This window comes from Platichthys flesus, chromosome 8 (assembly GCF_949316205.1).
Source record: "Platichthys flesus chromosome 8, fPlaFle2.1, whole genome shotgun sequence".
NCBI classification, from domain to species: domain Eukaryota; kingdom Metazoa; phylum Chordata; class Actinopteri; order Pleuronectiformes; family Pleuronectidae; genus Platichthys; species Platichthys flesus.
The window spans coordinates 3,225,164-3,251,740 of NC_084952.1; the positions used below are offsets into that span (position 1 = coordinate 3,225,164).

Genomic DNA, 26,577 nt, shown 5'->3' on the forward strand with positions numbered 1-26,577 from the left:
ACAGATGTGATGGTAAGGATCTATTTTCTTTTGTAGAGAAATAAGATACGCAGTTATTTAAAATGCAATATTACAATCATAGATACAATAGAATAACATTATGCATGTAATGTAGTAAAGTGGGTAATAACGACTGGTGCGTTTGTGAATATTAGGTCAGAACCAACAAAAAAAAAAAAGAGAGAAAAAAAAAAGAGAAAAGCCACGTTCGTTTTTTTCCGCAGCATCAAAGCTGAAGCTTCAGGGTTTTCAAGTTGAGCTTTTATAAACCACATGTGAAGGTCCTCTACTACAGGAAATGAGCTAGTCAGGTGTTTAGAGAGTTGTGACAGCTTCTTTTTGCCGACTTCTCTGCACAGAGCCTCAGTCCGCTCGGCAAAAAGAAAGTTAAAACATCTCTCTGTCCTTCTCTCTCTCTCTCTCTCCATCGCAGTCTGAATGCATGGCCACAGCACTGGAATGCGTCGAGAAAGAACTGGAGGGGACAGTCAAGGCGGAATGTACCGACAACAATAAATACGTAGACCAAGCGCTCGAGTTCTTCGAACTCATGCGCAAAACAAAACATCCTGTAAGTATTTATGTAGAGATGCAAACAAATAAATAAAAAACTGAAATTTGCTCAAATGGACTAAACTGAACGGCTGTTCCCCCCCCCCCCCCAGGCACCGACGACCCCCGCAGGGTGTGGATGTGAGAGATGGCCGCAGAAGCATTTTGGCGAGTTTCTAAACAAAGTGGAATCTCTACTTCAGCAGGACGCGTCAGCTCCAGCCCAATGAGACACACAGCTTCTCCATCAGCTGCACGGAGAACGTCTCCTGCAGATAAGGAACTCAAACTCATCTCTGGGACGACCAGGAAGCCACTGACTCTGAAGTCAGAAGTCAAAGTATCTGAGTATCTACACGTGTGATGTGGGATGACCTCAGGTACATCTTGGTACTATTTATTATGTTGAACACTGCTCGACAATATTTGCATTTGAAACCAACTATTCATATTGAATAATTTGAGTTTTATTTAAAATATTAACATTTATTGCAACAAAAAAAATATTGTTATAATTGTTCCACGGAACTGCTGTGAAAGTTCTTGTTTTGTTTTAAATGAGAATGTTATGTGACATAAGCTTGAGTTCAGCTCTGAATATCTTATTATTTATTGTTAATTTAATATGCTGTGTGTTGGTGCTATAGGCCTGAATGTATAACTTAATGAATGTTTGAGTGCTGCCATTGCAGAAATGGACGAATATATATTAAACAAACATAAAACCTATTTCCATTGTGTTGTTCCCTTTCTTCTTGCATTTACTCTTCATACACTTTACTTATTTTGAATACTTTATCCTTTTTAATTCTTTGTAATTTTAACTTCCTTCTAGATGAGAATTTTTTTCTCAGTAAGTTTTTCTTAAATATACAGTTCCCCTCTGAACCTGAGTAGTAAGGTAATTAATGTGGGGGGAAAGTGAGTGGCCTCTGTAGGAGGCAGAACTTCCTCAATGCTGGGGCAGATGAACGAGTCGAGCCCTCCACACGGAGCCTGAGTGGAACATGAAGTCATGGTGATCTCACTGTCAAGTCATACAAGAAGAAAAAAATAATCTGTACAGTCCCACCATGATTAGCTCTACGGGCCAAAAGGGAAAGTTGAAGGCCAGTGATCTCCACCATGGAGGTTTTCACTAGTAACATGTTACATGTCATTTGGCTGACGCTTTTGTCCAAAGCGAATTACATTTTTAGTACACTCAACATTTATGAGGGGCCATTTACGGGTTCAGTATCTTGCCAAGGACACTTGGCAATGCAGATGGAAAAGAGTGGGATTTCGAACCGGCAACCTTCTTGTTGCAGAACACCCGCTCTATCCCCTAGTCCACGCTCTTATTTGTGACTATTTGCAGATCACCAAACTGGATGGAGCGGTCGGGCTTCAGCCGGAAGAGAACCAGTTCAATTCCGGTGCAAATCCAGGTCTTATTTATTCACTTTATTATCTCTGCATGGAGCTTATGATTTAATTTAAGTTTATTTGGTTGTTAACAAAAAAACTACTGGACAGATAACCACACATCTTGGTGGAAGGGCGCTGTGCTAGTGTGTGTGTGTGTGTGTGTGCGCGTCAGGGAAGAACCAATCACCTACGTGTGATGGGTTCCAGATCAGGCGGCAGATCGAGGAAATTGTGTTTCACTTTTTCTGCAGCAGTTCCCACAAAATGTATTTTACCTGGACACGCACATAAACGTAGATTTCCCGTTCCCCAGAGTCTGAGAGACAGGTATAGGATGTTAGAGAAATGCCAACGTTTTTCTGGGGGCAGGTTCATCGTTAACACTTAGATTTTCAGATTTGCCCTTCTAGTTGAAGTGTAATCTTAAGTCAGGAATACTGCCAATGGGAGAAAATGGGAAAACACTTCTGCAGCTTTATGATCCTTCCCCTTGTAATGTAAAGAGTTTTTTTTAAATAGTAGTTGCCTAATATATCTCAAAACAACTGTAATAAAATAAAATCTGTGAATGCTGATTTATGTCAATCTGAATCTTGCCACATTTGAAAGATTGATTTGTCAACATAATCCTGTATATGTTGTATATGTAGAAATAGAAAGTCGCTGGCTTCTTAATGCGGCCATGATTTACGAGAACGCAGTAATTATTTCACACAGCACCGCAGTGAAGGTGCTAGAGCCTTAAAAGAGCTTGGGTCTCAAATTCACTGTTTAACCACATCAAGAGAGTTGCATATCCTGTTTATCTCCAAACTTACTAGTATCACCTCAGTGACTGAAAAAACACAACCTTTGCACATATCATCTACACATTGCTTCTGTGTAAGGCACTGAAATAGTAGGTTTAACATCGTTCAGTTATAAATACTAGTAAAATGAGTCACCTATGCAAAATATGCATGCTTGAATATGATTAAACAATAAAAGCACTGTATTATAGAAAAACAACACAAAACAGCAATTAACAACGTATTGAACACTCAGAACTAGCCAGGATGTTAATACCCAACATGAATGTCCGAGAGCTGCCTCGAACCTTTCCCCTCTGCATCAGCATTTAAAGAACTTTGAGAGAGGAGCATCTATGTCAAAACATAACGGATCATATCATTATAAACAGTCAAAGATTAAATTAAGAATTTCTGTAAACTGCAAAATGATATTAAAGCAACAGGATAGTAAGTATGAGACGTGGAGTTGTACCCACAGCTGACAGGCTTGATCCCTGGAAACCATCAGTTCCCTACATGCACTGGAAAATCCGTTCTAATGGAAGAGAACTCCATTCACAAGGCGGCTCAACACTTAAAGAGTAAATCAACTGCTGGGTTTCAAACACAGGAAACCGATGCATTTCCTGTATGTGTGTTTATGTTACAACAGAGTGAGGCAAATCAACAGCGTGAATCAACATAGGGGTTGTTGTGTATCGGCGGTGGTCACTTCATACGAGAGTTTCACCCGAAAACAGAGGCCGAATCAGCACTTCCTGTAACCGATTGCTATTATCAGGCTTACGTGGTTCACCAGGCCCGGCTAGTTGTGTAAAGGTTGAACGTAACAACACACACGAAGCTGATAGGAGGCATCGTTTGAGACAGGCGAGCCACAAACAGGGCCTTCAAGATTTATTAGATTAGATTCGTGAAAGGTTTCATCAAAATAACCTGTAGATTGTGTCTCTAATCTTATTGTTTGCACAAGTTAATGTTTCTCTATACTGTGTGACATCACGCTGACATGTCTGATCTATTTAAACTTCAGTTTGTGTCTAAAGTCTTAGGGACATATACCTTGAATTATATAGGTGTAATTTCAGATCCAAAAATAAACAACTTTTAAATTGGAGATGACTTGTTTTTATTTGTATTCTTGTGCAGAGCTTCTTGTCACATACAGAATGTAAAGTGTTGTAAATCTAACCACTTAATGTGAAAGAAAAAACAAAACAAATCATTAAAAACACAAAACTTAACTTAACCCCAACTCTGGTCTTTTATGAAACAACATAACTTGTAATACTTTTAGTTTTATAATGCAAAAGGTGCAGTTCAAAAGTAAAAAGGTAATTTTCTATTACACACAGCAGCGAAAAATACTATTTTTAACAGTAAAATAATTGAAAATAATGCAAATATACATTATATGTATATGTAGAAAAAACTAAGATAAATGTACGATCAACTAAGCAGAACTGTTACAGTTGTAAAGGCTCGTAGCAGAGCTGCAACACAAGTTGGTTATTTTATCCAAATGAACAACTTGTGTATTCCTCATAGGGAAATCTAAACTGCTTTAACACGGAGAGGGATTTACTTTAATCCCTTTGGAAACCTCAAAGAAAACATCTTATCAAAATGGTCAAGTCCTACAGTTAGTATGTTAGAAAACAGAACTTAGTTTGTCACTTCCAGACGGTAGATTTTTTATCTACATGCTGAAATTCTCCTCAACCGATAGTTTGACCAGCCAGGACCCGAAGCCCTGCTGCGACAGGTACGTCCTCAGCATGGTCTTTGCCTCCTGGTACGGCTTCGCCATCCTCTTCAGCGACAAAATAACAATAGAGGTAATTTAATTAAAAGGAATCCTTGCACAGGATGTGGTACGTGCTGGTTAAGTTACGAAAAAAAAACAACAGCATATACATCGTATATAGTTTGATGGATGACGCGGCTCCTCTTCCTCCCGTTTGTACAAAAATGAAGCTAAAATATCTCGGATACAGATGCTGCTGCAAAGTCTACGCAAATGACAGAAACGTCTATTTAGATTTTTCTCAGTGTCACCATCTGTTAACATGGAGGAGGCGGCTTTGTGGCCAATACTTCAGCCGTCCACTAGGGGGGGTAAGCTCTTATGTTTTCCATCTTTACATACGGTCTATATTTGCAACTATGAACGATGGTGCCAATCACACCAAATACAACGTGTGTTAATTCATTAAAAAGGGTCAAACTACTGCATGTTGATCCTGAGACTAATTTGTTACTTTGGTTATGATGCATGTGTGTGTGTGTGGGTGTGTGTGTTGGTGGGGGGGGCTATTGACGTTACCTTGGCTTCCCTGTAGGAGCTTGTGGCCAGCAGGTCCTGTCTCTGGGCTTCTATGGCCACCAGCTTGAAGCGGTGCAGCATCGCGGCTTTGCACAGACGACTTGCCAGAGCAGATCCACTCTTGAAGGGAGAACTAGAAACGGGGGAGTTAAAGGAATTAGCTGTGATGAAAATCTCGATCCACACACAAAAATGTCCAGTTTGACAATTAAAAAGTGCTGCAAAATACGAATTGGCGGCCAACGTATGTGCCTGCGAGCTGTAGGTAAAAACAGCGTGGTCACATTCTGACTCTGTAAGGCCCACTTCCTGTTCGGTCAGCCTTACTCCTCTATGGTCTTGCCCTGCAGACCGTCCACGACCTCCAGGGAGCCGTCCCCCTCGCTCCAGTTGATACCGTAGGTCAACTGACCGCCGTCGTTGCTGTCAGTAGCCACGGAGGGAGCCAGGCTGATGTGGGGCCTCATCATGCAGTAGAACATGGGCAGCTGAGAGGTGATCCCCTCCACACGCTGGCTCACTGACATCTCCATGCCACGGATATCCCTGCAGCAGGAATCACCTGAAGAGATGTGGACATTTTGTATATTTGTACAAATGTGGTTACGCTCGATTTTCTTTCTACAACGTGAGGATTGAAAAACATTTACTCTAGATAAAGGAATCAAGGACGGTTAAAAAATTCACCTGTAAATACAATTTTTATTGAGTATCTAATCTGGCTTTTCTATGATTTCCAATCTTTGCGTCATATTTTGTGAAGAACCTTGTATCACTGGATTTGATGGTTTTACATAATATAATAAACTTTTCTTTTTTTTTTTAATAAAAGTGATTCATGAAGAGGTTCTACATCGTCACACACATCCCATAAGCCGGGCTCTGGAGTTTCCCTCTCTCGAGGCCAAATGTGGGTCATAAAGTCATTGTGATCATGAAAAGAGAAAAGGACACAGTCAGACAGAAAAAAAAGATTCTTTTCTTAAAACCAAACATGGAAACTTGAGTAGGGTACGTTTCACACTTCATTATTTTCTTTCAGATCACTTTAATGTCGGGGATTTTGTCGGCTGACTGGTGCAGTAACCAGCACAAATCAAGAAGTCACATTCCACTACAAGCAGGGTTCATACGCAATTTAACCAATTGGATTTCCACGACTTTTCCATGACTTTTCAATAACTTTAAACCAAATTTCCACAACCAAACATTTTGTGAAATCAAAATGTAGTATTTAAGCTAACAATGAGAATTTCAAAGCATACAGTATACCTTAAATGACACAAATGAGAAACAATAGTTTGATTGAGGTCTTTGTCTGCTGTAACCCATGATATGTACTTTTCTATTTGAAGCCGAGCATGGTTAAATCTACACTTCCCTGGCATAGTGCGTTTTCCCACCTGCTTCCCCACCAAATTTTTCACTTAGTATGAGAGCATATGCCTGCTTATATTGTGAGCGTATTTCTTTTAAAAGCATATGAATGATTTCAAACTCAGCATAAATTAACAACATAAAAATATGAATATAACAAATGTCCATGATTAGAAATAACCGTTTAACAATTCCATGACTTTTCCAGGTTTTTCATGACCGTAGTAACCCTGTACAAGGTCTGGTCGAGCTTTACCATCTCGCCCAACACCACCTTGGACTGATTCTGATGTTCCACTTGCTTCACAGGAAAATGTGGCACAGAATTTGAGAATGATGGTTCTCTCTCTATCACTGTGCAGTGGACAACCCCTAATAGTTAATTGGTGATGACTTGTTCACTTGCCTATGAGGATGCTCTGGACGTAGACAGGTTCGAGGAAGTGGCTGAGCAGGGCTCCCTGGTATCCGAGCACCTGCCACTGAGTGATCTTGTCTGTGGTGGACATGCTGACCGCAGTGGAGGGAGAGTGGTCGAAGGACGATGAGAAAACTGAGAACACCTTTGAAAAAACAAAGCCCCAAAAGATGAATCAAGCATCAACAGACACATTTAACAAATCCTGCAGATGACAGGCGTGACGGTACATCACCTTGCCCTCCACGGACAGGTGCAGGCTGATCTCGTTGTTGGCCTGCCACGCCGAAACGGAGAGGGGGTTCAGACGCCTGAGATAAAACACAAAGCAGATTCCAAAAAGTTTATTAATATTCATGCAAATTTACCCAGATTTTAAATTTCCAACCTGACTGCTGATACACAAGTATAGCTCGAGGACAGATATGTTATCTTTATCAGTAGTTTGTGATGCAAGATGTGTTTCACTCACTTACACTTGTTAATAATGGGTAAATAAAGAAATGCAACCTAGAATGACTCAGTAGAACCTCGTTTCTAGTATTTGGTTCTACTCATTACTATAATCACAAATACTAACAGCCTGGAAGGGATCTGAGCCGCCCCCTTCGGCAGTTGATTCACATAAAGGTGAAGGCTGATGCCGCTCTTCAGGCTGAGGAGGCCGCTGCTGCCGTTCTGCTCAAAGACAGACTTCTCCGTCAGATTGGCTGTTTTGCTGAAGAACATCAGCAGGTGCCGGTACAGAAACCTGACAACACAGAATGAGAACAGGCTCGTTGTGCAGGCTACATCTGAAATACACACAGTGTCTAACAGAGCACCAGGGGTCAGCTCAACGACAACAACAGGAAAGTCACCCACTGTGAGAGAAGAGAGTCTGTGGCCTCCTGTGGTCTGCGAGTGTGTAAACAAACACCTACACCACTGCCGAGAAGTGCACATTCAAAAAAAGTGCATTGATGTGACCACATTTCACAAACAGCAGCACAGGAAGTGTTAATGGAGTTATGCAATATTGATATTTGGGGAGACATTGATGAAATGGTTATTTAAATAGTTAAGTGATCTATTATGTACAAGACTGTTTATAAAAAGGTAAAGGTTGTTCATTATCATATTGCGCTTCTTGATTTTTCTTTTTTTTGTGTCCGTAATGCCGCCACGCATTTTGACATCGCCCCCTAGTGTTCAACGTACAGAAACTATATTCTTATCGATATGCATGTATTGATATATTCAAAATAATGAATGTATACGAGTGAAATCTGAGCAGATTGGTTTTTTTTAAGCGAGATACTGGCTGAACAAGTGAATTAAATGAAACCACCTCCTAGCTAATTCTTTTTTATGCAAAATTACGGTGGCACAATGAGTAAAGTACATTTGCTCAGAAATCAAATAAAAAATTCTGATGCAAGGACAGGATTCTGTTTGCGGCTGACCTCATGAGAGACCTCCTGGCGGTGACGACAGCATGCGAGTCGTGTAAGATCCGTCCACTGGATGAGCCGCTCTCTTTGGTGTTGAAGTTCCCGGTGCCGAGAGCGACCACCTCACACCCGCTGGCTGAAAAGGAGAAAAGAAAGTGAGGACAAGTTGTGTGTGTATATAACACTCAGTTCATAGCGACAACAAATATTTAACAGACGGCATCTCCTCAACTTTATTTTTGTATTTCTGTTTTTGGTCATACAGTACTGTGGAGCCAAGTTTCTGAGTTATGAAGCATGAAAGCCCAAGTGTTGTTTCTTGTCTTGTATTAATTATTGTGTTTGTGTATATATTTAAATCAACGTTTGCATAAATCCTTCAAAATTCAGCAGGGACTGTGTCAGAGAGGCTTTGTTCTAACCATAGTGTAACGTTTGAGGCTGTGTTACAAACTGGGGTGTGGTGAGTAAATCTAGGACTTCCCAACATGTCAACAGTTTCTTGTGTTTTATTACACTCAAGCCAGCAAACAGGAAACACCTGTACTAGGAAGTTAAAAAACACCCAGAAGCCCTCTCAGTTATCTGGCTTCACGACGCCAAACACAAACAGTGACGCTGAGCTCACTTACGAGTCTGGACGATAAACGCTGCCGTGGTGCCAGCGCACGCAGAGAACTCCAGGTGGTTGCTCATCAGTTGAGTGAACTGATCCCTGACGGCCTGAGGGAGCTGCAGGTTGACAGAACTCCTATTTTCTGAGGAGCAAGAAGAGATGAGGAAGAAAACACTAAATCAGCAGGATTTGATTTCATGACAGACAAGAATGAGAAAGACCCGTAGAGAGAGATGTGTCCAGTGATTTCCCGGAACTCTTCTGGAGGAACTGTCAGTTGCTCCAGACATTTTCCAGATGTTGTCCATTCAGTCCCCTCCTGCATGCTCTACCGAGACGCTTAGATGTTTTAATGGAGAGTGATACTGAGCGAACAGAATAAAATCTGTCATGTGCAAAATGTGCTTATGATTTAAAGACTTTAAATTAGGGTGTAGGGCAGTGTCACAATGCTGTTTAGAAACCAAGTTACCATGATTGGCTCTAGAGGGATACACATCGGAGATTGAGGGCTCCTCTCTTACTGGGAGGAGTGGAGGGGCATCTGAGGAAAGAGTAGCTGTTAAATTATATAGATGATTACTGTTTCGAGTACTAGCGTCTCTCCATTATTCAGGTATCGGACACAGACCTGAGGCCTCAGGAAGACCAGACTCCACACTTCCCAGGGTGGGCAGCAGATCCTCCAAAGCCAACTCTGCTGCCTTCAGCTTGGCATCCTTCTTGGTTGTTCCCATGCCGGTCTTGTACTCGACGCCATCAATCACCGCACAAAAGGCAAAGTAGAGCCCCGGGATGTTGCCTGAGAAAAAAAATCCTCAGTTCTGGATGTGGATCAGTGTTTTGGATGAACCATGTCAAAATGTGCAGCCAGTAAAGTACATCCAGATAAAATCATATTATTGGATCTCCACCAAATTCTACACACTTTATGGATTGTGAATTATTCTTGGATAAGTCGAGGATATTGAAGTTTTGAATCTCACAATTTTAAAGTAAGTGACAAAACTAAAATCCTGGATCTGCACCAATATGGCATCTTTCCACCCAGTTCAGGGTTATCCCAAATGTTGAGGGAGATTTACCTGTCGTCACCGTTTCTTTCATTTCCAGGTGGAACTGCAAAGTCATTGCGAGCTCATGGAGCAGGCTCACGGCGTGCGTCTCACCTTGCATGTATCTGCCAATCAGCATTTGAGGCGATACCGTCGGCTTGAGACGATAAGCTTATTTGGGGAAAGAAGGAAAACGGGTAGAAATATGGTATAGTTTGATCAATTTAGTCAAAACAATATAAAAAGGTCAATGGGAAGATGGAAGCAATTTGGGAGTTATTAGCTGGATTGAAATTCTCTCTGAGACTTACCAGTTGTGAATGATTTTTTCCCTTGTTGGTCATTGATATGTTTGCTCGGACCTTTCGAGGTCAACGGAGCAGACGGATATTTGTATGCTTCGGTCTGTCCCGGTGTCACGGGCAAGTTCTTCATGAGAAGTTTAGCCCAACAGTCTTCGGAGTCACTAGATGGAAACATCCCGGAGGCTTTGGCGATTGGCTGGATTAACTAATTGAAGAAGAAAGAGCGTCTTGATGCACATTTATCACAAAAGGCCAGAGAGTTGTGAAAACAGTACTGGGGGATTTTCTGTTTGTTTAGGTATAATGACATAAAAACAAACTTCATCAAAATGTCTAAAAACAATTATACGCAGTTGTTTCATTTATTAAGTGAGCTAAAACCAAGTCTAAGACATCATCCTCTCTTAAACAAAGTTGTTTTCAGTTTGTGTTGAAACTCCAGGGTGGTGCTGATTCAACTGTATGATCACAATGGAGGAAGGGGTTTTTGATGCGGATGAGCGTTATTACAGATTTGTTTATTTTGCCTTCCCTTCTTGATACTTATATGGTGAAAGATATATTTATTTATTAGATACCGCATGGTGTTTCGCCTCTGAAATGACCATGAAGCTAAATCACCTGTAAAAACACACAAAATGCACATTTAAACCATAATGGAATCTGAATTAGTGCTAGCTAGGTGTAGCTAATAAACTGCATTAGACCCGGGCTGAGAATACAAAATTAAAAAGGCTCTGAATATGTCTTAGGGCTTATGAAGTCACGTGATCCATAGGCCGCAGTTTGAATATTGATATTTAGTTTTTTAGGTGCTTCGAGTGGAATAGGCCAAAAACAACCGTTATAAGTTAAATATAATTTCCACACAAAGACATTAACGAGTATAATGAAATGGAATATTATATCAATGTTTTAAATATAAGAAAGTCGACGAGAAAGATGGCTACTTTGAATGATATCTCTCATAACTTGGCTCATATTAAATATATATCTATTTTGAAGTCCTTAAAAAAGATGTGAGAGAGATTCCCCCTCATTGTTGATCATGGTGACGTTCACGTGTTGTGTTACTGTGTGAATCAAGAGAAGCTCAGGAGCTAGCTTGTCGGTGTCTCGGGGCTAAAGTTAAAACGCTTCCTGAAACAACTGCGTCACAACTTCACGCTCTCGACGATTTCTCTAAAACAATCTGACGTCATTGATGCGACGTGTAAAGTTCTGGTTCTAATTCTGCGTTAGTGTTGACGAAAAGGGGGGGGGGGCACGAAAGTTGTAAAAACTTACATATTCATCGTTTCACGTGCGCAGACTTTCAGAACTCACCGCGAAAATTGTACAACGTCGACGAATCGGCTGTAGCTCTTCTTCTTCTGCGTCGTCTTCTTCGTCGTCTTCTTCTTCTACATCCTCCTCTTCTTCTTCGTCAGTTCTCCCGCAGCAGGTGCGTATGTGGTGAAGAATGAACTTTTAACCGGTGAGTTCATCTTCTTCTTCTTCGCAGTGGGATCCGTGCTGATTGAATTATTACCTCTGGAATATTAAGCAAACGTTCGTCATAATCATAAACATTTTATTCGATGATTTCAAACGTGACTCTTTTTAGGTGGAAGCCAGTGACGTGTTCACTTGCTTTAACAATGTGGGGAAAAGCCAACTTCCCAGCCCAGCACTTTAAAATCACAGTGGGAGATAAAATATATACTACAACAATAACAACAGGAACCGTGTGTTTGCATCTTGTGTCACAAAAACCTGTAGAATGTGGTGCTAACACTATAAATCACTACAATTTAAGAGTTGATTGTCTGCGTTAATACAAGTAAAGTAAAGTTGAAGCTTCTTCAAACTTTTGTTTTCGTTTACAGTTTGAAGTTTTATCTATCATCTAAACACATTTACCTTGCACAACAGGAAGTTGCACTGCATCCGGAACTGTTTGTGTACATCTTGTGTCAAAATCTACTATCAGTGTCTTCATGGTCTCACTCATTAGACTTCTTTGTTTCCAGTGGTTAAACCCTTCTGGTTTGAATTGTCCCTGGTTCTTCCGAGACGAGAGTTGCTATCTCATCAGCCAAGGTTTGCATATTTCTTGGTGAATGCAAATTTGGGAAATCTGGTTTACATGTTTTCACTTTTTCACAAGGAGCCGGGCTACATCGTCAAATGATCGAAACAACACGTAGCTGCAACATTGCACCTTGTCATTTCCTAACATTCTAGAATTGGAACAGATTGTGTGAGGAAAAATGGCGGTTAAAAAATAAAAATAATAATCGTACAAACACAAAACCACAGGAAGTGGACATGATGGGAATTGTCACGATCAGTGCACGGGGGCAGCTTCCTCTTTTTCCTCTCAGTCAACTTGTGCTGATGACAGAGCACCCTCCCACACCCCCCCACTCTCGCTCTCTGCAAAATGTCATTCATGAATCCTCCCCAAGTGAAAACCATGATCCTAAACGTGTCCGGCAGGCGCCTGATGAGGAATTCCCCCGATATAGTTCATTCCATATGACGTGACTACCATTATATATATATATATATATATATAGATACTGATAGATAACTATCAAAATTCGCCTGCGCCAACTTGCCACATCATACGGAGAGATCTTAGGGGGTTTCAGAATCTTTCACTTTTTCTTTTTTATCTACAGGAAAGGTAGAGTCTCAGATGATGGTTATGAAATGACAAAGCAGGTATATCAAAAAAAAAAAAAAAAATATATATATATATATATATATATATATATATATAATTTGACATTATCTATTAGGTTCAGAAATAAATTCTAAAAACAAAGCAGCAGTGTGTGCAGCCTGAACCTGAGGATGTGAAACAAGATTAACATCATTGGTCCTGACCATGTGTCCTTATGATGACACATCTTGATGAATTTGTACACTAGCACTGTTCAAAATGTTTCTTATCTTTAAAATAAAACCCTATATTTGTAATATAAGCCAGTTCAATCCATTCTGTGGTCCCATCTTCCCAATTCACATTGAAGAGTTAAATTAGTACAGACACAAAAACAAAAATATACTTTTCTTTTTCTTTCATTGCCATAGTGAGTTCAGGACAGATTCCTCTCTTGTGTCTTCCTGCAGGGACGAGACCATGTAGTTACTAATGTAACCTGAGCTATCACAAATCATATTTATGCTTATATTACGTATTGTGCATTGTGAAATAAGCTGAGTGACACGTCAGGGGTGTCTCGGTTTATTCGCTGCATCCTCCAGAAGCTTCATTTATCCCAACTTATCCCAGGATGCATTGCACGTTGGCGAGGGGGTAACTGCCTTTTATATTTACCATACAGACAATAGTGAAGCAGTGATCTTCTCATCTGCGTCAAACTATACCTTTGTTCTTCTAGGCTTCATCGCTGCTTTTTACTAATACCAGGTTAGGGAATGTGGTGGATGTCTGTGGTCAGAGTGCCTCGACATTACTTGGCTGCCTTTAACTGCCGAATCAAAACTTAGTGGACGTTTAAGGTCACTGGCTTCTGTGACTTTTGATTTCCCGTCCCCCATGAACTGCGCAGTGCCCTCGCTGTGGTAGACGATTAGCAATTATGAGAGTTTTAAAAAATGAAATGGAACGAGCAGCCCACAGCAGTGTGCAGTGAAGGTCACCACAGGAAAAGCGACGGCTTCCCTCCCCCGCAGCCGGTAGGGCCAGAGTTTGAATGCACTTCTCTAATCAGTCACACTTCAGAACATGGTATGAAATGAGTTTGCTTCCTCCATCCTACTGTTAATTTTCCCATCAGCGGCTCAGATAAAGGAAAAAGATGAATCACTCAACTGCAATGACCCCGTTTTCCCATTAATGAAGTCGATAGAGAACTAGTTTTCTGTTAGTTTATGGTTTAAAGAAAGTTGATGCATTAGTGATGTGTAAAATCTATTTCATGCATCCTGCTGAATTAAATGTGTTTGTTTGTTGTGGAGCTGCTCGTTCCACGCGCTGGTATCACAGCAGCCACGGTCGGAAATTAAACCCTCAACAGTGGAAATATTTGCTGAAATTAATAACCCTGTGCACGTCTGCATTTGTTCACCAGGTTTGGAAAAGCTGGGGACTTCCCCCGCTGGGTGAAACCTTCAGGACACACTATCACCATCAAACCTACAGAGAGGAACTTATTTTGATTCCTTAATTCAAAATACACGCCCCCACTAGACCAGAGGTTATTGCAAACAGGATCTGATGTCATTTGGTGACAGACAGACTCAGCTTGATGAATATGTAAATGCTGTGGGTTTTATTTATGCATCTGCCTACAACAATATTCCTGATCATTAGGATATTAAACTGTGTTTGAGAAGATAAAGGAAGATATGGGGATAAGTGAAAATAGAAAAGTCAGTAAAGTAATAAATAAGTCAACAAAAAGTATAACCATGAGGAAATATCAAAACGTATAAATATTTTTTTAAATCTAAATAATAGATATATAATGTGGCAAAATTGCAAATATAATTTAAAATACTGAAAATTTGTGTCGCACAGTTGAATTGGTTAAAGCTGAGTGAGATATATATACTTGGTTCGGTATGGCACTTCTCTAAAAAAGGTTAAAATACTTTACAAAACAAGACCAAACTAAAATAAGGAAGTTAACTTAAAAGAGAAGGTTAAGAAACAAACCACATCGATCAAAACCAGTTAAATCAGGCATTAAAAGGCTTTCCTATGAAGAGTTAAGTGCTGGCAAGTCTCATCTCCAGCGCCTCTCAGCATTAATGGCAAAATCCTGGTCCCCCCACGTTTCCAGCTTTGATTTACAGGAACTACAGCAAAATTGTTTGTTGCAGGATTTAGATGAGGACCTGGATTGTTGGGAGTTAGGAGCCATGTGATGTAACTGGGGGGCAAAACTCTGCTGAGCTTTAAAAGCATCTTAGAGTTAATCTTATAACTGGCAACCAATGGAGGAAGACCTGTGATACTGATCCTGTCAAAATATATTCACATTTACATATTAATATGGTAGAAATAAAGCATGGCACCGCCTGATGCAAGGGTTGAGATACTGGGAACAGGTGCAGTGTAACTCACACAGTGCTGAACCAGTAGAGGGCAGTGTAGGAGTGAAGATGAAGAAGTGTGTGGCAGAGGAAGGTTACTCTCTTCCCTGTGAAATACGTGGAGTTTTAAAATGAATTAATCTTCAGGGTTGAGTAATTTACTTTATTCTATTCACCTTATCAAAGTATAAAAGTTTTCTGTTCACTTTCAGGTAAAGAATTTACAAAAAGTGGTTTGATTGACCTGAAAACAAATTCGCCCGACAAAGAGAAACAGAAAGTGACGCCAAATAAGTTTTAACATATTTTAAATCAGTATAAAAGCTAAATGTGGCACATTTAATAAACATTTTGAAGCATTTTATACCCAGCTCTGTAAGTGCAGTTTGGACTCTGAACATTTTATACCTCCAACTTTACTATTTCTGATGAGTAATGGAAAAAAGGCACATGATATATGTATAATCACTTCTTTACAAGTGTGATGTCCATGTAATGGGCTGAGAGCTCCACTAAATGCTTTACTGGCCCGAGTGCCCCCCAGACCTTGGGAAACCAGAGCCCGGTGCCCCATGGCTAACGCATGTTTGCTCTGACAGCCTCCACCATTGATAAATAACAGCAGCTCTTCTTCAGCCTGCTGGTGCAGTCGCTTTCAGCTGCAGCTCTCCAATGCGTCTCCACAGCCAAGATTGAATCTTCCCCATTCATTAGACTAAGTGGATGAGGCTCTCTAATAGGGGCTCCCTTCCCCTCAATAATTGCCGTTGATTGGCGTAAATTAGACCCTAGTTGCCAGACGAGTGATTCTCGACGACGATAATCCGATTCCCAACTCAAACTAATAGGATTTTAACTCTGGCTTTGGCCTAATGTCCGTCTGCAAACCCTGGCGATGGCCCTATGCCCCATCTAGCCGACGTCCTCCGGATCATATCTGGGCCAGGCCACGCTGAAGCTGCAGTGAGTGCATGGATTCGGCGGGGGTTAGGGCACCGGGTCACTGCTGTCCTTCGCCCCGGCGCTCTCAGTGACTCATCCAGTCTAGGACATTCTTGGCATCAATTGGGCATTCATGCGCGTCACTTACATCATCAGGAGAACATGCGTGTGAATGAGGCTGGAGTCTGGTGGGGTGGGGGGGGGGGACGGAGCAGATGTCGGAGGTCCTCGGTAGACGTGCAGTCCCAGGTCAGGCCTAGGCGCCGAAAGGACGAGACCTACGAGAGCTCTGGGTTCTGAGAGACAGGCTGGACGTAAATCAAACTCCAGAGCAAACAGACATTTCAATCCCAGAAGCCCGAGTCTTGTTCCGGAGGCGGCGATCTCCTGTGGCTGGACGCACGGTTGACATCACTGATGGTGGCTACTTTGGCTGAACATAATAAAAAGCGGGCTTACATCACATTACCAGTAATTCCACGGCTCTAAATGTTTGGGAAACAGTCTATTAATTATGTATGTTCCCAACCATTTGCAGCGTTCTTGCACAAGTTAGGAGCACGAGGAGATTTATGAATTGCACCCGGCCGGTTATTGCTCCGCTGGAAAATGAGAAATGTAAAAAAATAAAAAGGCAGCACCTCTTGCATTTGACATTAATTACAATGAATTCAAATCTTTACCATTTAAAGAACTGACAAATGGGTTTGTTGTAGTTTGATGTGATGTGGGACTGGAAAAAGGAAAATTCAAAACGCCACCCGATCTCGACATCCGCCCTTGTGTTCCCGGCCTGGCACCTCTTCGTCTGTGCGCCTCCCAAACAACATGAAGACGAGCACACTCGATGTTCCTTTGTCGTTCAGTTGATAAGGCGACGGTGCTACTACTAAGGCCCGAGGACTAATGAATCTCCACTCCATTACCGCTGAATCGGACAGATTGCTCTCCAGGAGAAATGAATTGAGTTTTTTGTATTTGTGAGATCATTCTCCCTCCATTAACTGCTCTTTATCCCGTCTCTTCATCACAGGCAAATCAGGTTAGGCAGCCATGATTAGCTGGGGTGGCCTCCCTTTTTAAAAGGTAATTGGGTTTGGCGGCTCAGCTGATAGTGCCATTAGGACCAATAAAGGCTGGGCTTGGCTCATAGAGTGAAACAGATTCTTCAGCAGCAGATGGCAGATGGAGGGAGAGGGCTCTGATGCATCGAGGCTGAAAACAAAGTTTGTGTAACCAAAGTAGTTTGGGGGCATCCTCATTGTATCCCACTACCCCCCCCCCCCCCCCCCTCCTTCACCATCACCTAACCAGCTGAGAATTGTTTTATCTTCAAGTGACATTTTCAAACGGAGGCGTTGATGGCTTTTAATATGCCGAACGCTGATTACAAAATCATTTAGCAATTAGTATATTTTTTGGGGGGGTTTGATTTGGATAATTAATCATTCGTGCAGAAATCTTTTAATGGTGTACTCGGGGCTGTGATGTCACCAAGGAGCGGTGAAGCCGCTGCTTTCTGGGAAATCTGTTGTGTAACGCTTTATTGTTGCTAGCAGACACAGAAATGTCAATTTTTTTTTTTAGGGCTTTAAAATTCCAGGTCCACATCCAAACCTGTCGACACGTAGGAAGATTTAACAGCAGTTGATGAAAGATGTCCAACGAGGACGCACAAGCGCGACCAGGGATTGATCCCCCCCCCCCCCCCCATATCATCTCCTGTCATCTGGACTGAGGGAAAGGTGAACTCGCCAATTCCGAGAATTCCCGCGAAGCCGCAGATAACCTTACTGCATCGGGGGCTTTGTCCTATAGGAAAAGGTGCATTAGTGGTGACAGCAGGGCCGGTGGGGACTGGTGCTGATGGGCGATTCAGACGGCTGGAGGTGGGCCTGTGTATTATGTGGCCGGCCATTGCTGTGACTGTCTCGCGCTTATCTCTTCCACCGAGGGGGTCTGATCCCCACCGTTCCTCTTATCTTGAGGGGCGAGACTTTGTTTCTTCCCCCTTTTTCCTTCCTGGAATCGTCCCAGTTTACAGAACTGTGGCACTGGCAATGTGAAAGGTGACTCTGTAATCTTCTTCCTCTTTTTTTATTTCTCATCTCAAACCAGTTGCAAAATTCACGTCTCTTTGGTTTCATCTTTAAATCATCTGTGGGATTTGATTTCATGACATGGTGCATCCATAATACAATCAGCTGGGTCTCTGTTGACCTTATCAACCTTGAGGACGGTTGTAATTTGCTGCAAAATGAAACAAACCCAGTCAATGAGAGGCCACTGCGTACTTCATCCCGGTGATAACACACTGCATCTTTTTCTCGGCGGAGGTTTTGATGCAGCAGACAAAGAAAAAACAGGTAAATTCTGTATAGCGGAAATTGCCATGATCTATTTTGCTTCTGCGTGTCTGTTTCGGTTCCTGCACACGCGGAGGATTGTAATGCTTTAGTATAACCAGAGGATTGCGGTACATTTTCACCTGAGAGCTGCACATTTCCAGCCGTCCTAAATAAAACATTGTGTCGCCAGGCGCCGGTAAGTGTCCCTCAAAGAGCAGAGGGAGGAAGGGCGAGGGTAAAAAGCGTCCAGGTTAAGTTGTTTGAAAGGCCCCGGGTATTAAGAGGCATTTTACACTTAAGAAGTTGGTTTCGCTGGGTTTTCTGTTTCCCCTCTTATTGATTGATGCTCAACTATCAATGCATAATAGAAAAGCACTCAGAGCAAATGCAGGGTTATGGCCTTGGGAGGGAGTCGGCAGACGAGACTGCAGCAGCCCCCCCACTCCAATGCCATTATTGGCCCATAAAGGATCCCTCGGGAAGGCCACGGTGTTCAGATCAGCACACACCAAATACCCAATTAAAAAAGGCTTTAAATTCCCTCCTCTTTCCTGGACGAAAATCAATCTGAATTCAATCTATTCGGCTAGGATTCCGACAGAGCAGGTAATTGCCCATAATCGGTCAGCTAGGTGACAACAGCTTAAAGGGGAGACACTAATACAATCAGGTATTTGCTTTCAATGCCTGTCCTGGGCCCGGGCCTCGGCTGTCGAAAAACAGGTAGAGTGCAGTTTATGTAGCCATCAGACAAAGGCGTGGATAAAGTTACCCAAGTCCTCTATATTGTGCGGGATGGGGGGGGGGGCACACGCTCGACAGCTGATGAAGACATTCTGTAAAGTACTGGAGGAATGATACTTCCTAAATGACCCGTCATAAAGCCGCAATAAATGCGTTCAGCAACCGTCTTGGAAACGCAGCTTGTCAAGGAACTGGAAATGAAATAGAGTCTGTATTCTTCAGTCGGTGGTTTCACATTGTCAACACACATTATCGGCGTAATATGTGCACAATGCTCCAGATCGTGACTTCTTTATTTCAATGGAATTCTAAGCTCCTGCTAAAGATGTATACACATACTTAATGGTAGCATTAGATAAGTAGTATTTAATGGGGCTATATTACTGCTCATAATAACCCCACCCTACCCCACCTGGGTGTGTGTGTTTCCACTGCCTAATGCATGTGCTCACATGCGGCCTTAATGTTTCTTCCTCTCAAGCAGCTCTCCAGCAGAGAGAGGATTCATCATCTGCAGACAGACGATACTCTCTCTGTATTAATTAAGAGACCAGGATAAAACACAAAGCAAAAATCTACATATTTTTTTAAACTGTCATTTAAAAATTCATTGTTGTTTTTACACAAAAATAATTATATCAATTACAAATGCAAAAAGATTCTTCTGATCCTAAATTTGACTTTTCTTGTTTATTTGTTGTATGTGGAGATTTAAAAACAATTTTACTTTTGGCTTTAATAACTTACATACACATAATTCCATTTTAATTCTGGATGTGTAGTTTTGTGCCCTTAAGCCTCCAAAATACAGTAAAGTGTCTAGGAAAAAAAACAGAAGACGCACAAATCCAAACCCAAACACACAAACCAGTTCAGCTGAAAACTGTTATTTGCTTTTGCGGGAGCTGAATCCGCCTTGAAGTCCAGTTTGCCCGGCTGGTAACATGATGTCCAGGGGTCAGCGGGGGTCAGAGGGTCAGCGGCAGGAGGCTGCGATTAATGGATCTCTCAATAAAACGGGAGCTAATATTACCACCTCTCTCTCGCTCGCTCGCTCGCTCTCCCTCCGCCCGACTTCTCCAAAGTGGAGAGGGAATTCCTCACAGGCAGGCAGCGCAGGGCAAACAGCTTGGCTCTTGAAATTATTTTCTGTAATGGGCCCGGGATTCGAAAAGTGGAAGCGCACTTTTTAATTGACCAATCAAAAGGAAACAAAGCAACCAATCTTCAGAACATGAAGCCGAAAGCCAATCGAATTTGTTTCATTTCCTGCTTGATCCATCGGCCATTTAAGGCCGTTACACAGTACATCAGCGTAGTTGATTATGAACGTATCAAGAAGGCAGCCGCATTAAGAGCCTCTGACTTTGCTGCATTAATAAGAACACTGGAAATCAATTCCATCCCCTTTATAGTTTGGCATCATCTCTTTGTTAACGAGTGAAAAATGTCCAGCTGAATTATTAAAACCTAATTTACTGATGAGCTTCATGTATTTCATTCAGATTTCCTTCCTGAAGCAAAAATCTACTTGCAGCAAAAGAAAAACACGATGTCACCATAACTCCCACTGTCCTTACTTCCACCCAGTACTTGTGTGTGTCCTCTGAAGACACATCTATAACATTTATTAAGACGTGGAATGTAGTGGAACCAAGTGGGAGAGAAACAAAATGAAAGCAGCTAAACAAAAAGGCTCCGATTGTGAGAAAGGGGGGGGAAGCTCCATTTATTCTGAAGCAGTCAGCGGTTCCCATCCGTCATCATGATCCTGTACAGCTGCTCCCAGTGAACCAGGGGACTGTGAGTGGCATCGCTGAACGCGCTCTGCATCTTTTGTCCATCAGGTGGCGTCTAACCCTGTCAGTTGGAGAGCCACAACTGATGTTCTGATTTCTACCAGTGATTTCAGCTGGGAGGAGGCCAGTCAGCATGAACATGGCTCAGGCTGCGTGGAAGAAATATGTAGATTGTTTACTTTAGAGAAAATATTAATAATTTATCCTGACGTGGAAGTATTTGGATATTTTACATTAGTTAGAGTATGAGTAAAAATCATAATCACATTCAGGTAGAAAATATCTAAAGCTCCATATTGAAAGTTTTACTTACAGTGCATGCATCACATTTTTGGTGCAGATGTATGTTTTGTATCTTTGTCCTGTTATTAATAAACATGCTGATGCAGTAGTGAAACATACAACATTATACATACAATATTAAAACATAAACCTATATTGCAACTACATTGGACATTTAGATCACTCTGTTATATGTGTAACAAAAGTGGAAATGTCTTCACCGGTACAATTAACCTGCTAAATGTGCACATGTGATGTTAACATAAGTTGTATTAATATCAGTTCTTACATTGTAAACTAGATTAGTTTTATTTCTAGTTTATTTCTATTTTGAAGTCTTTGATCTTGATCCTGACTGCAAGCCAAGTTTCTCAGGAACGACTGAATACGGAAGAAAGAAAGAACTTTGTTTTCTCACCCAAGGTCAACAAATGAAATCTTCCATAAAAATAAAAAACTTCCCCACCTGAAACACAGCCTTGTAAAGTCGCCATTTTAAAATAACTCATCCATTCTTAATGTCGCCAAAATAACACCAAATAAAAAGTTACGACTATTGAGCCACAGTGAAAAAAATACAACGAGCTACAGTGACTCACTGCCAAGAGAGACGAGTAAAGGCCGTGAAATCAAAGAAGTGACAGAAATGGACTTATACACATAAAAATGAATTTGTTTTAAAGATGGTTTCTGTCATTTCAGGTATCGCACTAAAGTTTAAGTGTTAAATTACACATTAGGTTTGGTTTTAAATTACTAATGAGATGCCATAAAAATGGAGTAAAACGTCCTGATTGGTTGAGCGCTTGTATCAAGGACATTTTTGGTTTAATTTCTGGATAGAGGGAGTAGGTGGAGATACGTCGGCCATCTTTATTTACCCTCCGTGGTTCACAACTGTCCAAAGTGTTGTACCAACTAATGGTTGTATATAAGTGGAGGTTATTTTATTCTAATATATTTTGCCCCTGTTGAATCCAAACTTTGCACGCAGGATGCACCTGTGCAATTTATCAGTGCATCGCCGCCTGAGCCTATAACCCGTGAGAAACAAATCAAAGGGACATTTGGAAAAACGCACTTTTCCTCAGCGCCCCGCCGCCTCTTTGAAGCCGCGATGCGACTCAATCTGTCGCTCTCACGATGTTCCGGGGCCGCTGCGAGCCGCTTGTATTTGATTTCACAGAGAGGTGGTAAACATGCCGGCCTTTTCCACATCTCTGTTGTTCCGACACGCTCAGCTGAGACAGAGCAGCTCTAAAGTGTCAGCTCGAGGATGTGGGCACCGCAGGTCGGCTTTCACACACACAAACTTACACCTCTCACGTTTCAGCCCGCAACACGGGTGGATGTTTCTGCCGGTGTCCCCTTTGCCGGGCCTCAGAGTGAACGCTGATGTAATCTGTGAGTTGAACTTGGACGGGAGAATGAAGTGATGACAATGTGTGATTTAGATTTGAGAAAAAAATAAAATTCTTGATTCCTAGGCAATCGTTAGCTGTTGCCTCAATGGATTTTGGTGTCAAATTCACCCTAAATACCTTTAATACCAACAATATATCTTTATTTTAAACCTAATCTTGTGTCCAGTGTAACTTCTACAAACATGAAAGTGAGGGGAAGGCGCTCAATCTCATTCGGAGCAGTATTCCCTTTATCTGGTGAAATAAACCGGAGCTATCACGGCTGATGAATCCCAGGAGGTGGCGTTTATTAACTCCACCTCATGTTAATAGGTGCGGTGGTACTAGTGGTCTCCGAGGCACCGAGGGCTTTCACGTCCCCACGTGCGGGAGGCAAACTGAGACCCGGTGATGTGAGCGGGTGCCACCTTCCCCTGTCCTCGTCCCCCTCCTCATTCTCTGTCTGTCTTCCATATTGCCCCGTCAAGCCCGAAGGCCGCCCTTTTGTCACAAAGTAAATCAATGTCCCCCGCCCTGCTCTGACATCCCCTCACCGCTTGCCCATCAGGAGAGGTTGTCCACACGTTGACACCCTCCTCCTCCTCCTCCTCCTCCTTGTCGTAATCTCCCAGTCTTTATTATTTTAACTAATCAGGATTGCTGCACCTGTCTGTCAGTTCTGTGGGTCGCCGCTCCATGCAAAGGGAAAAGTAATTAAAGTGGCTGGCAAAGCATGCTGGGGGTTTGGTTTAGGGGCAGAGAAGGCGGTGCAGCGTTGACAAGATGAATCGGATACAGAGCTTTCATTAAATCCTCCCCTCCCCCTCCTCTCTCTCGCTCTCTCTCTCTCTCTCTCTCTCTCTCTCTCACCACCTGAAGCCCTCTTTGTGCTTGCTCGGCAGTGGCCAGGTAAGGAAGGAGTTAATAAAGCGGCGGCTCTGTTGTTTTTCTAATTGCGTGGATGAATAAATGATTGCTGGAGGACAGCGTGAATAATGTGATGGAGGCCCAGATAATTGTATCCTCGAAAAAATACCTGATATCTTCAGATACTAATACCTTCCGGAGACGCTTCACAACACTTCAGATCAAGTGGGGGCTTATATACTTTCATATTATATTTATATACTGGTTTTAACTTCATAAGTCATATTGCTGTCATTTGATTTTCACATGATAACGAGGGCACTGCGGGACAGAGACAAACTGTCTGGGCATGATGGACAAACCCATTTTTGTCTTTTTTCTGTAGATCACAGCAAAACTCCTGTTAATGTCCCGGTGCAGAATTTACTTCTTCAGCACCAAAGTTAATGAATATACGTTTGTTTTTTTTAAATGACAGTGGACCCGTCAATAAAAGGCAGTTGACTCTTTTCCCATTGCCCGTCAAGGAGTTTGCCTTTCGTTTTTTGCGGGGGATCTTCTCCCTGATAAGTCATGTTTGACGTTTTGCCTCTCCGCGTGTGTTGCATCTTGTTTCTTACATGAAAAAAAAAACAATAAGTACACAACCATTCATGGCTATTTACACGGCAACGCCCGGAAGTTCAATATCTCACACAGTAAAAGTTGAAATTGACTGAATTGACAAACTATATTGGGATTTCAGAGTTTTGCACAAAGATGCATTTTGTTTCCTTGTTCTTATTTCGAGGATGAATTTGACCAGGACCAAATCACAACCTCTTTATTCAAAACGTCTTCTTGCAAAATCCAGAACTCGTATTAGGCCAACGAGAGAAGAAGTCAATCACCAACAAATCAGAGACAACTTCTGAGAGAACACATGAGAAAAAGTGTTTTCAAGGCCCGAGTCGAACCTGAATCTGTGCTGCTGCTGTGAGTGAATCACCTCAGCCCGGCTGCCTGCCTCACAAGGCCTCAGCCTCCCTCCCTGCCTCTCAGCCCCTCGTCCTCCTTTCCAAATCACTGCATTTGACTTGATTGCGCTCGTGCATCGGTCACCCAGTGCAATCACGTCCTAAGTCATATCTCTGTTAGCTTTATGGCTGCGTGTTTCAATAACCAGCGGCTTGTAAGCACCTTCAGGTCGACACAGAGGAGAAGCAACGTCTTTGTCGTGCATATTAACGCCGCCGCGTGGGGGCAACTTAGTGTCAATAAAGCCTGCTGCTGGCAAGGCGACGGCGGGCGGGAATGGACAATCAGAGCGTCTGGAGGGGATCTGCGGGGATACATAACACAGGGGGGGGGCTCGGGGAGGCTCCTCGTCTAAGTGGGGACTTGGGGTCTTCCCCAGCATTCTGGTTAATGATCTGCATTATGAAGCATCAGAGCACTTTATGAGGGTCCCTGAGAGGCTGGTGGTGATGGGGGATGTTGCTCCTTGCTCAGTCAGAGCGAGACGTGACGCCAACGTAACGTGCAGACCGAGCCCTCAGCTAAAGCTTTCCATTTGGAGCCTACTCCTCCTCCTCCTCCCCTCCCTCACCCCCAGTCAGTGTCGTCTTCACTGAAACAGCAGCAAAGTGCTTTAAAAGGGGAGATGGGAATAAACCGGGGGGGAGGGTTCGTAGGGAAATGTGATTATCATCAGAAAACTGCAACGAGACCAAGAGTGTTTTAATGCGCAAATGCACAAAAAGTGATATTTTATTACAGCTTGAAGGCTTTCAAAAATTACTGGAAAAAGGCAGGAAAATGTGTCTGAGATGGAGACACTGAAAAGCCTGTTTAACGGGACGTAATCGGTTTAACCCTGATGTGTCCTGTCCTTTTCACACGGAGATACGTGTCTTCGACCCCTGATTCGATTGAGCAAAACTTCATTTTGGGGAGAAAAACCACTTTGTTGCTATTACTGGTGCATTTCACAAGATGGATGAATGTGGTGGGAGAGAAAAATAAAAAAAAAAGCGGGCTGAGTAAGACGTCATTTTTTGGATGTCGCTCTTAGCTGGTTTACGTGACTGACAGTCTACACTCTGTGTGTGTATATGTGTGTGTGTGTGTGTGTGTAAGTGTGTGTCGTTTTAAAGGAGGCTCATGTTTCCATCGCTCATAATGCTGCGAAATGAGATAAAAGTGTTTAGGATGAACATGAATTACATTGACCACAACCCAGGAACATTTCCTGATTTCATTTGACTCTTAACCGTTAGCATCCGTTGTTTTAAATTAGAGTTGGTAAAAAAAATAGAAAGCTGCCTGCTACACCCTTGTGACCATGCATCATTATTAACTTAACGTATTTACGTTTTATGACTTGATTTTATTGCAGTTTATTACATTATTATCACAAGAAGCAAAATGAAACCCCCTCATGTTTAGTTAATTTTAACACGATTAATTAAAATTTCTGCTCGTGAATACACAATCCAACGAATTTTGGAAACATGCTTCCAATATATTGTAAATATAAAATCATTTTATGGATTAATGGATTTAAAATGGGTACATTTTGAGTTTTTTAACAAATCCATTTTTAAAAGTACAACACAAAAGTCTGTAGAGAAAATCCTGTTCACATCCTGGTGAACACACAGCGTCACGTGCCAAACACAACAAACCAGCGCCAAGAACATGGAGACATACTGGGAAGGACACCTGTCTGGGGTTACATTTTAAATACCAGACGTTTAAGTGCGAAAAGCAAGTAAATATTTACATCTCCCTGTCAACTGAATCTGGAACAGCTGGAAAACAGATTTTTCTTTCTCAACATCACGATAATACTTTTGGTTACGAACGAGACAAACGA

At 42.1% G+C, this 26,577-nt stretch overlaps 1 protein-coding gene across 1 annotated transcript; it reads right to left on the bottom strand.

The window, feature by feature from the left end:
* Window positions 1-3,872: 3,872 nt before the first annotated feature.
* On the bottom strand, window positions 3,873-11,878 carry adad1 (adenosine deaminase domain containing 1 (testis-specific)). Its single transcript, XM_062393180.1, has 13 exons — window positions 11,610-11,878; window positions 10,290-10,488; window positions 10,009-10,149; window positions 9,555-9,725; window positions 9,396-9,467; window positions 8,940-9,065; window positions 8,320-8,443; window positions 7,455-7,625; window positions 7,110-7,185; window positions 6,863-7,019; window positions 5,407-5,641; window positions 5,080-5,212; window positions 3,873-4,566 (listed from the first exon to the last, which is right to left on the bottom strand). The coding sequence occupies exons 2-13, from the start codon at window positions 10,456-10,458 to the stop codon at window positions 4,453-4,455; spliced, it is 1,689 nt and encodes a 562-aa protein (XP_062249164.1). The 5' UTR covers window positions 10,459-10,488; window positions 11,610-11,878; the 3' UTR covers window positions 3,873-4,452.
* Window positions 11,879-26,577: the final 14,699 nt, after the last annotated feature.